General features: G+C 46.2%; 1 protein-coding gene across 1 annotated transcript; it reads right to left on the bottom strand.

The window, feature by feature from the left end:
• Window positions 1–654: 654 nt before the first annotated feature.
• MVD (mevalonate diphosphate decarboxylase) lies at window positions 655–10,997 on the bottom strand. Its single transcript, XM_083626348.1, has 10 exons — window positions 10,498–10,997; window positions 8,818–8,888; window positions 7,752–7,866; window positions 6,208–6,369; window positions 5,335–5,534; window positions 5,113–5,187; window positions 4,635–4,853; window positions 3,592–3,707; window positions 2,695–2,803; window positions 655–2,010 (listed from the first exon to the last, which is right to left on the bottom strand). Exons 1-10 carry the CDS (start codon window positions 10,565–10,567, stop codon window positions 1,930–1,932), a joined length of 1,218 nt encoding a protein of 405 aa, XP_083482474.1. The 5' UTR covers window positions 10,568–10,997; the 3' UTR covers window positions 655–1,929.
• Between the last annotated feature and the right edge of the window lie 1,990 nt (window positions 10,998–12,987).

Genomic DNA, 12,987 nt, shown 5'->3' with positions numbered 1-12,987 from the left:
TGCTGATGTCAAGCTCCTCTGGAGGAGAGAGGTGGGAGCCGGCTGTATGTCATCTAGCCTGGTGAAAGTCTCCTCTTTAAGCCACACCCTTGGAGTGCAGCAAGACCAGCACCAGAAACTTTACAGTCAGTTAACTCTTGTTTTGCCTTGTATTTATGTACTATTGTCTTTATTCTGTGTTTGATGATCTTTGGCCATTTTTCAATTTGCTGACATGTTCTGTATTTTGCACATCTGTATTTCCAGTGCTCCATCTTTTGTTGTGTAATGTTTGCTGTTAGCCGCTTTGAGTGCAGCTAATTGTGGAAAAGCGGCATACAAGTAAAACGCAGTCAATCCCAATCCCGCCCCCACCATCTCACCCTACAACCCACCCACCCCTGGGCCTGCAACTTGTGCCCTACTATTACTGTCCTGAGAGGACTGCATAGACCTTCTGAGCCCAGTTCGCATGAATTTCACCTTGCTCAATTCACCTCTAATTCCCCTTGCTGAAGTTGCACTGTTTGCCAGTATTCTATAGCCAACAGCTTCACTCAGCGCAGTTGGAACGTTCAGCAGCTCAGCCAATAGTTTGGGGAAGATGGCAACAGATAACAAACGGATAATTGGTACATACAGAGAAGATGTGAGAGAGAAAGATGGAGTGCACAGTTCAGAAGATCACTTTCATTTATCTTTAAAAGCACAAGTTAAAAATGACATTCTGTAGCAATGAAAGCAAAACCTTAGTGGGGAAAACCCAAATGGGATCTTGTATAAAAGACAGCGGTATAAAACCAGCCAACAGGATTGGAAAGAAAACAAAGAGAGGCAAAAGATGCTGAGGGGGATATACTTTGGCTTACCTAAATACAAGGCAACCATTAACACCTCTCCCCACAATTGTATTTTCTAAAAAAGCAAGCCCCCACTTTTTTTAGCAGCTAGGGTGGGTGCCATCCGCTCTAGGCAGTTCCCACCTCGCCCTGTGAGAGAAAGAGTGCTTGTGGGCACACGCTACTTTTTCAAGTGACCCAGGTTAAGAGTCAGTAGAATTATAATTGGAGCCTAGAAAAGCAATGGAGCTGAAAGAGGAAGTGAGAAAGACTGTCACTCTTCTGACTTCCTCCTTCAGTTTTATGTACTTTTTTCAAGAGAGAAAAAGGTAACCACCCACCACGGACTCATAAGCAAGCAGGTAGTGATTGGGGGCTTAGAGGCTTTGCGGGTGCAAGGGAAAGAATCTAGCCCCTAGCACCCCATTGGCAACCCCTGGCATAAGTTAACCCTAGCTGTAATAGAACAGACTAGCAAAAGAAGGTCTAACGTTTACTAGAATTTCTACAGCCCACAGCTGTGCTTTAACATTTCCAGTTCCTCAGAAACTCTTAGCGGTTAAGGCATCACTCATCTTTGTTCATTGACTGTGATGTGTACACACACCCTTGATAAAAGCAGGTGTCTTGCCAGATCAGAGACTGAGGCCTGCAAAAGTCTAACATTCTCTGCAAGAATCCCAGATGCCCACAGGCATTAGGAAGTACAATAGAAACTGGCCAATGAGCTACCGCAATCGACCTTCTGCCTAGTCCTGAGCTATAGGGGAAGAAGCTCCAGCCACAAGAGGTCAGAAAAAAGGCTTGTGGGGCAGGGAGAAAAGAGGAAGCTTGTGCTGCCCTTCCTGTGAGGATTTTGGCTTGCAGGAGTCCCTGAAATAATACAACAGACAACACAACCGCCACCACTGAAAGAATGGCAAGACAAAGCTTCCTACGCAAATAACCGCCAGATATTCATCAATTTCGTATTTCCCATAAAGACACAGCCTCTTCCCATTCCCCAACTAACAAATGCCACTGGTCTTCAGGCAGTGCTTCCTGCCCAAATGTTTCCACAGTCCTCCTGCCCAGTCACTTGGCCCTGAGTGGCCCAGAAATGGGACCCAGCTCAGCTGCTGCTTCGGGGCAACCCGTCTGCCCCCAGGAGATGACAGCTTGTATCTTCCACCAGTGCTGGTCCTGGCCCCGGCTGGAAGGAAAACAAAAACATAAGGGATGAAGGAGGGGAAAGAGATTAGGAGGCAAGAACCACACATTGTTCAAAGTGGAATCATAGTGCTTTAAATGTAGTGTGAATGTGGGTCCAGGTAAATCCATTTCCTCCAAGCCTGCCTGAAGCACCTTGCCCCAAAACAAGACATTCACCGCTGGGCAATATTTGTTAAGACTTCCTTTTCCTCCTCTGCCCCACCCTGGGGGAAAAGAGAGTAGCTACCAGCCCAACCCACTGCAGTCCACATGTGTTTAAGGAAGAGAAACGACGACAAGGAAACGGTTGCTTTTAATAGGGAGTGGAGTACTTCTGGTTTGAGAACACAGCAAATAGCAGAGCTCACATAGTTAAAAATAAGGATAGACTTCCAGTGGCGTGGCTGTGTCAGTAAGACTAGAAGCACTTTATTATTTCTGGAACTTTCCCCCCCTCCCCATAAATTAACCTTGTAGAGAGGTGCCCGGCCTTTAAAAGATGGCACTTGTGGCTACACACTGGGCAAAGGGAGCTCTGAGACAGGAGTTATAGCGGTAGCAAAGACACAAGACTTCCAGGGACAGATTAGGAACAGCTTGCACTGCTGCATTATGAGCCAAGTCAGGCCACGTTCCTGGTGCCTGGGGTGTTGAAAGGAAGCCATCCTTACTTATCCAGCCATACCTTGGTGAGCAGCATATACTGGATCGCTCCTGGCGTGGGATCCCTCACCACAGCTGACAGCAGCTCCTCAGAGAGTGTTGCTGACCCCACGGGCAGACCTTTCAGGAACCTGGGCAGAGGGGTGAAGTGGAGACAGCAGGGTTAGGGCTTGAGGCTGTCCTGACCCCAGCAAGAAGAAGAAAAAGAGGATTTGGGAGGCACGGGGTGGGGGAGGGCAGCACAGATTTCAGACATGCACTGTAAGCACCAAGGCAGTGGGCATCAAAAGTCTGCTTTAAAAAATTGTGTTCTGTTTATTAATGACTTTCTGTTCAGCCCATGGGTTGGACACAAAAGGAAGAAAAGCTGTCACTGATGTTCCCAGGGGATGGTGGGCCACTTCTGGCCAGCAGACCACAGGTTTACCCCCCTTATGCTAAATAAACTAAAAACACACATTTCAATATTTTACTGCTATGACATCTAAAACAGGAGAGCTCTCCAATAACAAGGGTTGTCACTTACCTGCCACATAAGGTAGGCTCTTCCAAAAAAAAAGACAACTAAATGCTTCACTATTTAACATTAGGGGGAGTGTTACTGGGTTGTTCCTATTTTATACTGTGGTTTTATGCAGTGCACCACCCTGAGATCTGCAGGTATAGGGTGGTATACAAATGTTAATAAATAAATAAATAAATAAATAAATAAATAAATAAATAAATAATTAATAATAATAATAATAATAATAATAATAGGTTTTCAGAACCAGAGTACATTTGTAAACAGACAATAGCATTTTTGTGAGCAGGCACTGGAGGCTTGCTGCCTTCTTTGGGTGTTGGCCGTCATGGCACCCCTGCCTCCGATTACAGGGGTCACACAGTAAGTGGCAACGAAGTGATTGGGTTCACGTACTGGCCTCCATTATTCTCCGGAGGAAAGCTGCGCTTCACCACTTCCACAAACTCATCCACCGTGTCATCCAGCATGAAGAGAACTGCGTTTGGGCCAGCGTCAAATGTATAAGCCACCTGTAAATCAAGCCTAGATGTCAGCAAAGCACCTGTTTTACTTTAAAAGGCAACTATCCCTGTGTGTGTGATGGGGAGGAGCAGGGTAGGTGTGTGTGCCTGTATTCCTGATCCAGAAAAAGCCTGGCATATCGTTTAAGGGAAGTCCTGTGAAGCGAAGGGAGAATACAGGGACCCTCCTTGCAGACCTTGATCTAAAAGCTTAGATTACACCTTAGGCAGCCTGAGGATGAATTTAGTGAAGCAGTTGTTTTTTGTGGGGAAATCTGCATCAGAAGGGGCAACGCCCTAGCTGCTCTTCCATGATTTCCAGTGCTAATATTATTTTAAAAACATCTGTAATGCTTTTATCAAACCCATCAGCAAAACTTAACGGCATTATGGAGCTTCAAACGAACTCCCAAGGACGTTCAAAGAAACTAGGAGGGTGTGCCACCTACTCCTTAAACTACGTTTGGCCCTAAAAGAATACTAATGAAAAAGAATTTGGGAGGTGCCCAAGTACCCATGCATTTTGACCCTGCCTTGTTTTGACTATATCCCTGGGCTCTAGGGGTCATTGGCCCCTGACTCTTCCAAGCCAGATGAGTTTTTTTGTTGGAAGCCGCCCAGAGTGGCTGGGGAAACCCAGCCAGATGGGCGTGGTATAAATTATTATTATTATTATTATTATTATTATTATTATTATTATCCTAGCCTGCATGGGCCAACAGCTATCGCCCTTGAGTCTCAGGACTTGGAAAGCCTGTTGGGCTCTAAAAGAATGAAACTGCTGTAGAAAAGCTGCAGGACCTTTGTTCCTCTCATTGCAAGGTTTCCAAACGTAGATGGTCCTTGTCAATTTGACCCAGGTGCCTCCCCTTCCGAAGCCCCAGTGTGCCCCTGCTCTCCCGTGAGCACTGCATCTCTTTCCCCCACTGGCCGCACCTTCGTCTTGCCGCAGTGGGCATTGTAGCGGTGCACCAGGGCCACCACTTGCTTGGAGATGTCATTGAGGTAGAAGATGGGTGGGAAAGTGTCCAGGCAGGTCGCGTGGAACTGGTTGCTGTCCTTCATGGTCAGCTCCCCAAAGGCCTCGAAGTCCCGCTGCAGGATATGCTGGGTCATTTGGGACATGCGCTCGGGAACCAGAGCCTCAGCACGGTGCTGGAAGAGGAGAGGGAAGAGATGGCTTTTGCTGTTTAGCATTTATTTACCATGGCTACTCCACAGCTGGAGGCAGCAATGCTTCTGGAAAGTTGCTGGAAACCGCAGGAAGGCAGACGTCGCTGGTGCTCAAATCAAGTGTTTCCCCAAAGGAATCAGGTTGGCCACTGTGAGAACAGGATGCTAGACTAGGTGGGCCTGATCCAGCAGGGCTCTTTGTGCATTTCTGCAGCCAGCAGGAGCCAGCACATTCTCTTACCTTCAGCAGGAGGCTGGTCTTCACGCTGGTCTGCATGCCTGCCGTGCTGGCCACCTGCTTCTTCTCCGCACTCACCTGCCAGGAAGGGGCACAAAGAACAGCAGCTGTTCAGGCTCTGGCAAAAACGGTCCTTCAGCCCACTCATTACCTGAAAAACCAGGGCCTGCCAGTTTACAATGACCCTGCAGTGTTTTCCTGGCGCCTGCCAATGCCCTCACTCACCACCAGGATCAACACCCTCAGCTCTGGCCAGTGCGTCTCCGGCGCCACCTGCTGGGCGATGCTGTCCTTGCCATCAGCGCTTTGCCCCATGACCCACTGCACGAAGCCCCCAAACATACTTCGGCAGGCACTTCCGGAGCCTTGCCGAGCCACTTCAGAGAGCTCACCCTCCACACCATAGAGCTTGGCCAACGCGTAGACTGCAGCAGCAGAGAGAAAGAGAGAGGAAGGAGAGTGGAGTTGTTTGTTTATTTATTTATTTATTTATTGCATTTATATCCTTCTACTAAGGAATGCCTCTGTCATGATGTCTACGACATCCAAGCTTTTTCTCCAAGGAGGCATACACTTTTCTCCCTCCCTCCATTTTACCCTCACAACAACCCTGTGAGGCAGGTTAGGCTGAGAGGCCGTGGTAGGCCCAAGGTCACCCAGTGAGCATCATGGCCGAGTGGGGATTTGAACCCTGGTCTCCCAAGGTCCTAGTCTGACACTCTAACCACTGCACCACACTGGCTCCTCCCATGAGACACTTGTCATCCCTTAGGACCTTGATAATACCCTCAACACAGCCATTTCTTCTCAGCCTCTTGGCTCTCACCCAGCTCTCCCACAGAAATCTACATGGTTTTCCTGCCAGGTTGCTTAGGCTGAGTGAGATTGACTCCAGGTTTCCTGGTGACCTTCATGAATGAAGGGGATTTGAACTCTGGCCTCTCAGGCCTGACTGACACTCTAACAGAGGGGCTGCCAACATACCCATCGTGCTCCTAGCGAGAGATGCCATTTTGAACACGGGAAGCAAGAGAGTCAAAAGAATCTGGAGGGAGCAGACCAGATCTCTAGGGGCTACCATCAGTTTCCCCCACTCACCCAGACAGGCAAACCCAGCTGCTGAAGAGGCCAGTCCAGCCGCTGTGGGAAAGTTGTTCTCTGAGGCAATGTGGACCTTGTAGGCAAGGCTGAGGGCAGAGCGGCTGCTGCTGTCACCGCTGTTACCGTTACCGCTGTGCCGCTTCCTCGCTAGACGGCGTACTGGAGGAGTGAGAGAGAGAGAAAATGGAGGATAGCAAAGAAGGTGATGTAAGCCAGGCAGAAGATACTTGCAGTCAAGGAAATGTGACAGACACACAAAATGCCCCTATTTGCATTGGCACCCCACTGGCTTCTGCAGATGCCCCTGTTCATGCAGGCATTCCCTTGATGTCTGGGCCAGAGTCTCTTGCTTTAATGACTGTTCAGTTTTAATGAGATAGTTTTATTGCATATTTTAATTATGGATGCTCACACTTTAATTGGACTGATCTGCTGTGTATTTTATGGATGGGTGTTTACATTTTAACGTTTGTATGATTGGCTTTTTTTACTCGTAAAACCACTTAAAATCCTAGTTTGGCCTTAAGAGGTATATAACTTATTATTATTTATAATAGGATTAACTGCCACTTGGTGGAAATACCAAGCAGGGAGAGTGTTGTTGCACCCTGTCTTGCTTGTGGTCTTTCTGGGGGCATCTGGTTGAACACAGAGAGAACAGGATGCTGGATTAGATGAACCTTTTTCTGCCATGCTCTTTTTGTGTTCTTATGGAAGCTCATTTCCGGCAGCAGATGGAGTTTCATGAGGGAAAATGCTCCATAAGATATTGACTCAGTGTAAAACAGCTTCCTGTATTCCTGTAACTTGCAGCTGTACCTCACCAGTGTTCCAGATATGAGCCTTGTTTAAAACTGAACAGGAATAATTGTATATTTTTGTGTGTGCTTTGCAGTGGATCCCATAACCATGGTAACAGCAGAGAGGCTGGCCAATGTCCTCCCTAGTGAGGTGTGCCTGTCTCCATTATCAACTTTCAGGAGCCAATTTGAAAACATCCCTGTTTGCCCACATATTTGGTGGCTAAAGAATACCGTGCCTTGGCAACCCCAAGATCACTGGACAGAATAAAAACATTTTTAGCTGCAACAGTTTTTAGGAAAAAAACTTTTTTATGATATTTCGGATGAATTCAAGCTCCATGCCTGGTGCCGGTTCTTGCAGCTGCATCACAGAACTTAAAACAGACTCAAACCATTTCCCTGGCATTTGCTACGCAGGTGTGCCTAAGCCTCCTTTCCCTCAAACTAAGCCCACAACTTCTTACTCTGCCCTCAGGAGAAATAGCAACAACACAGTTCTCCCAACCTTCCATCAGAAAACAGTCATGGTAAAAAAAATTATTCCATGGTCGACCCCTCCCCAAGTTGTACTCAACCAACCATTACTCAGAGTGGACCCATTGCAATTAATGGAGCCAAGTTAACCATGACTATTAATTTCAATGAAACTATCGTGGTGATGACTAAAATTAAATACAACCCTAAGAATCCAGACTTGACAAAAGAGGTCTATGCTTCTGTGCACTGCCTTCCACTCACTCTCTCGTAGGCATGACTGGAGGCGTGGCTGACCAATATCACTCTCCTTCCCATTGAGCCAGAGGCAGTCCTCAGTGAAGTCCCGGCTGATGGCAGCTGTTGTGGTGGTTTTCAGCTGTAACAGAACCACAAGTTAGAAGCTCGCAAGCCATGAGCAGTTAACCTGTCGCCCTCCAGCTCCCGTTGGACTCCACCCTTGGCCATCAGCCATGCTGGCTGGGGCTGATGGGAACTGGAGTCCAACATCCACTGGAGAGCTGCAGGTTAGCCACCCCAATCATAAATGAACAACCACCTGGGGCCATCTAAGCAGACCTCTACCTTGCAGTCCTATGCCCATTTGCTCAGAAGGAGGTTCCACTTTGCCCAATGGAAATTGCCCCCAAGTATGCATGCTTACCTGGCAGTAAACCCCACTGAGCATAGTAGGCTAGGCACAACATGCTAAAGCCAGCAGGATGAGGGGCCACACCTATATTTACAATCTTAAAAAGCAGCAAAAACATTGATAAAATAACTTTTAAAAACACACCAGGCAGACTCCTCTGGGGAGAGTTTTCATACACAAGGGATTGGTCTCAAATTCCCCCATCCCCACCACATGGTTCACCTCTTTGGAGAAGGACCTCTGCATGACCCCAATACCTAGGCAGGTTAAGAAGGAAATAAAATTTTAGCTGCAGATTCCAGGCTAGAAAGAACTACCAATGTGACTTGTTGGGCAGGTAGGAACCTGTGTTTTCCTAAACCTTAAGAGGTTTATGCATCTCCATGGTGGTAACATTGCCTCAAATCAGAGTTAGTTTCTACCACCCCCCTGCTACCATTCTTCTTTCAAGAAAACAGAATCCTAACTTGCAAGTTTGGCTTCATAATCATGACATCCCTTCCAAGACCACTAGTAGTTCCAGATTTTTTAAAGAGCATCTACATTGAGTTTGATTTCTCTCTGTGTGACTGTATCGCCCTCAGTAAGGTTAATCATGGTTTAGTGACTAACAATCGCTCACTTGTAACCCTCAGTTTCGCAAACAAAAAGGGACATTTATTACGATTTGGTACTAACCTGATCTTGGTGCAGGGTGACGCTGAGGGAAGAATTAATAGGCAAGATCAGCTCTTCATCACGCTTCCCCCCTGGATAAAGGAGGACATTGTTTGAAAATGAGTGAACTCAGAAGCATTTCACCATTCTCTACAGTCAGTTCCCTGGGTGGTCAGTGTCTCAATAGCATCATTAACCTTGGGAGATGACAGAACTAGTCCAACCTGATCTTTCTCATGGCAATAGATTGAACTACATTATAACAGCAAGGTAAACCTATTATTTGCTGGTGCAATCTTCTTCCTCCTCCTGGCTTTCGACTTGCTAATTTGTCCACTTATAGTACTGGGGGAGGAGAGAGAACTAGATTTCCCAACTAACAAATCCTGAGTTCTTTTGGGTACGCATAGAGTAACCCACCAGTCTTCTAAGGGACAAGGCCAATCATTTTTTTAAATTTAGAACTGGCATTTACAAAATTAGTTTTATTTACAATATTCTAAATGCAATTCACTTTTCACATTTGAAAAATGTGTTTATATCTCTAATCCACTTCATCTTTGTTTCCTTGGTATGGAATTTCACAACTCAGGAGTAAGTGCCTAAGATGCTTTTCCAAACGCCTTCACTGTCAGTATTTGGCATACAGAACTCACTCTTTCCTTGATGATCCACTTTTAATTTAAAGTTTTTTTAGTACAATGGAAATTATGACACATCATGCAGAACCCTCAATTACTTTTGATGGAATACCAGCAAACCCTCACATTTCGAGTGCACATGCTACTGCTTCTTTGGAGATCACTCATAGTCGAGTAAGATTGTCTTCCATAAATATGGTTTTAACAATGAGTCCATAAGTGACTGTGGAGGCCAATTCTGGATCTACACATCCTTCCACAGTGGGAACATTGGTTCCCAGGCGGGAGTTGATCACGGTGTGAATTTGCCAAGCGTGCCTTCCTCTTAGCCCGTTTCTCCCTTGCGTCCTGAGTTCAAGTGTCTTCAAAGCCCATGACACCTTTGGTAAAGGCTGTTCTCCAACTGGAGCACTTGCAGCCCAGTGTTTCCCAGTTGTCAGTGTTAGAATCAATCCTTTAAAAGCTAACTTTCAATGCAGCAAAATGTTGTTCCATTTCCTGATACTCTTGCATTTTTAGGGATATTTTAAGAAGGGAGAAGGGAAACTCACACTTCACCAAAGGCACAAGAAAATGGAAGGAGTCTCTCTTTCTTCTCCTTTGAACCTCATCCTCTTGTACATGGATCTTTTGCAAAAAGGGCTCTTGTAGGTCTCGCACTTATAAACACTCAGAACAAAATCTAACTGTGTTCATGTTCAGTTGAGCTTGCTCGAGAAAAACATAGAAGATTGCAGCCTTTACAATGAACACACACATACACTTTCCTCTATGACAGTGTTTGGGAACCCGCAGCCCTCCAGATGTTCTTGGACTCTTAACTCCCAACAGCCCTAGCCAGGGTGGTAAATGGTGAAGGAATGACGAGAGTTGGGAGCCCAGAAAATATCCTGAGGGCCACAGGTTCTATGTCCCTGGCCTGTTAACTCTTCTTCCTCCCCACGCTCCTGGTTCACAAATTTGAAAGCCAGTCTTGAGATCCGAGGAGCAGCCACTAAGGTTTGCAACAACAACACTAGAAAAATGGGAGGTAAAAGGGGAGATGAAAGGAGGTACTCACAGTATTTTATCACCGCGATGTTAACAGGGGCTGTGCAGGTCACGACGGCCAAGGGTTTATCTTCAGCCATGGTGATGACAGACGAGAAGAGGGCGCTGCTATAGTTGAGGAGGAGGAGAGAGGGGCAAAGGGTGGATCAAGTAAGAAGGGGCACAACTTCAGATCCTGAAAAAAATGCTAGGAGCCAACCCAACGGCTTAAGTCGAATCCTAGCTTGCTTGCGCTGTTTTCTCTACCCCAGCTACCCACTTGCACTGACCACACGGGCGACAGGAAAGCAGATCCAAGATTGCAAGCCTCCCTCCAACACTCCCACATGTGCCTGCAAGGAGAAAAAGGAATGCCACGCCCCCCACAGCTGCCTTCTCTGGGACTGGCCAAGGAAGCACCAGCTGCTGCAAGCCTGCCCAATCAGGGCCGGCCTCATCGCCTCCTGTTGCAATTCTTATCCAATGAGAGCGCGTCGGAAGATGGGGCTCCTCTCTCTCCTCATTCAGAATGCTGATCAGAAAGGCGGAACCCTCGAGGCGCCTTTTAAGGGGGAAATGTTTTCAGTACGGATGTTTTCTGCACCGCGCAAGCAGGCGCTGGGTGCGCCTGCGCAGTACTTTGATGCGAGTCTATTAACTGTAAGGACGTAGTAGGCTGCTCAGACCCGGCTTTCCATTCCGTTTGGGGGAATACGGGCGCAGCCATAATTCATTTGTGCACCACGTCCTTTCTGGTTTTTCAGAGTTCTTGTTGCAACAGTCCCGCAGAAAAAATGGGAGCAAGTAAAGCAATATCTTTAATTTAGACCAAGTAGATTTTTTTCTTGGTGGAAGCAAATTTTTGAGTCACACAGGGCTCTTTTCAAGTTGGGTCTTCGGTAAAGAAAACTGTAGCTATATTCTCCGAAAGAACACGGTGATGATATTGCCCACGTTAGGGCAGTGTTACAAAAGAATGTGCAAAATTTCAAGTTCTCCAGAACTCTTCAGTAGGTTAAGGTGAAAATGTAGACAGTGACACCTTGTGGGTTGACCATAGCAGTGCACAAACTGCAGGATTTAGACTGCAATTGTTCGTTCATCTAATCTCACTCTCTGGAGTTTGGTTTCCTCTATAGGCTAATAGGGTGAGCTGAAAGTTGCCCTGGAAAAACTTTGCAGTTCATGGGAAGTTGGGAACCTTCCCCATTTTGGCTGAGGCTGCTAGGAATTTGAAAACATCTGGAAGGCACCAGACTGGGTAAGGATGAGGTAAGTCACCATGACTAGCAAAGTGTGTAATACATTGGTGGCACTACCACCACAATAACAACACTGGGATGAAAGGGGTATAATGAGCTTTTTAGGAGGGTGGCTTTATCCCATATGTTAAATTTATGAAAAAGAAATAACAATGTATTTCACATTAACACTTCCACCCTAAATATATTTTCTCTGAAGCAAGTCCTGGTTTGATGGAGCTCATTTTCAAGTGAGGGTGCTTAAGATTGATAATTTCTAATACCTTTTTTTTCGAGGAAAGTAATCATGGGGAGTGAGTGAGTGAAACTACTTGATCATGGCATGGTTGGCCCCCCACTCCCCCTCTGCCATTGCCTCTGTGTGCATTTTAATTACATGGTGGATAAGGGACTGTGTCTCAACTTGGCTCTTAAAAGTTTTTTGGAACATGATTATTTAAGAAATTTATAGACCTATTAACCATTCTTACGATTAGCACTGTGCAAGCACATCCAAGTGTCCAAGACCGCTCCTGTTTTTATTTACCGGTAATCACAGGAAAGAATGCAGGAAAGCTGCCTTATAGTGAGACAGACTGTTGATTCATCTAGCTCAGCAATGTCAGTCCTACCTGGAGATGCTGGGGACTGAAACTAAGACCTTCTGCATACAAAGCAGGTGTTATTTTACTGAGCCACAGGTATTCACCAGCCTTTTGATTTGGAGTGTTTCACATTGAATTTGTGACATGCCATATTCATCTGCATATTGAGCTTTCTTTCCTTTGTGGGGGTGGTTTGAATAAATTATATAATTTGATATCACAGGATATATTTAACCAGTAACGGTTAAATATAATCCAGTTTCCATCTTGTGACAAAATGCAGACACCACCCATGGTGCCAATTTCCTTGTCCACTACTCCTGGTTTTGCTTACTTTCTAGCAACTGGGCATCATCCTCTAATAAAGACACTAGAGGGAGCTCAAAGGCTGCACACACCACAAGGTGCTCTTACTTCATGAGGGCTTTTATATGGCAGTGCCTTCTCCAAATCATTACACTTGAGGAACAGCCACACTGCCACACTATGCGTTTAAAGCAGAACTATAAAACTTCATTAGCCATGGCTTCCCCCAAACAATCCTGCTAGCTGTCATCTGTTAGGAGACCCCTGCTCCCCTCACAGAGCTTTGATTCCCAGGGTGGTATAACAGTCAATCCTTCTTCACAGGGAACTCTGGAAATTGTAGCTCCATGAGGGTCCAGGGATCTCCTA

Source organism: Podarcis filfolensis (assembly GCF_964270895.1).
Source record: "Podarcis filfolensis genome assembly, chromosome: 8".
Classification (NCBI taxonomy): Eukaryota; Metazoa; Chordata; class Lepidosauria; order Squamata; family Lacertidae; genus Podarcis; species Podarcis filfolensis.
This window is presented reverse-complemented; position numbering and strand designations above follow the sequence as displayed.

Coding starts and splice junctions, on each gene's coding strand:
- MVD (XM_083626348.1), bottom strand. CDS start 10,567: ATGGCTGAAGATAAACCCTTGGCCGTCGTGACCTGCACAGCCCCTGTT. Junction 8,889..10,497: donor CATCGCGGTGATAAAATACT/GTGAGTACCTCC, acceptor TCCTTTATCCAG/GGGGGAAGCGTGATGAAGAG. Junction 2,804..3,591: donor CCGGAGAATAATGGAGGCCA/GTACGTGAACCC, acceptor CCCTCTGCCCAG/GTTCCTGAAAGGTCTGCCCG.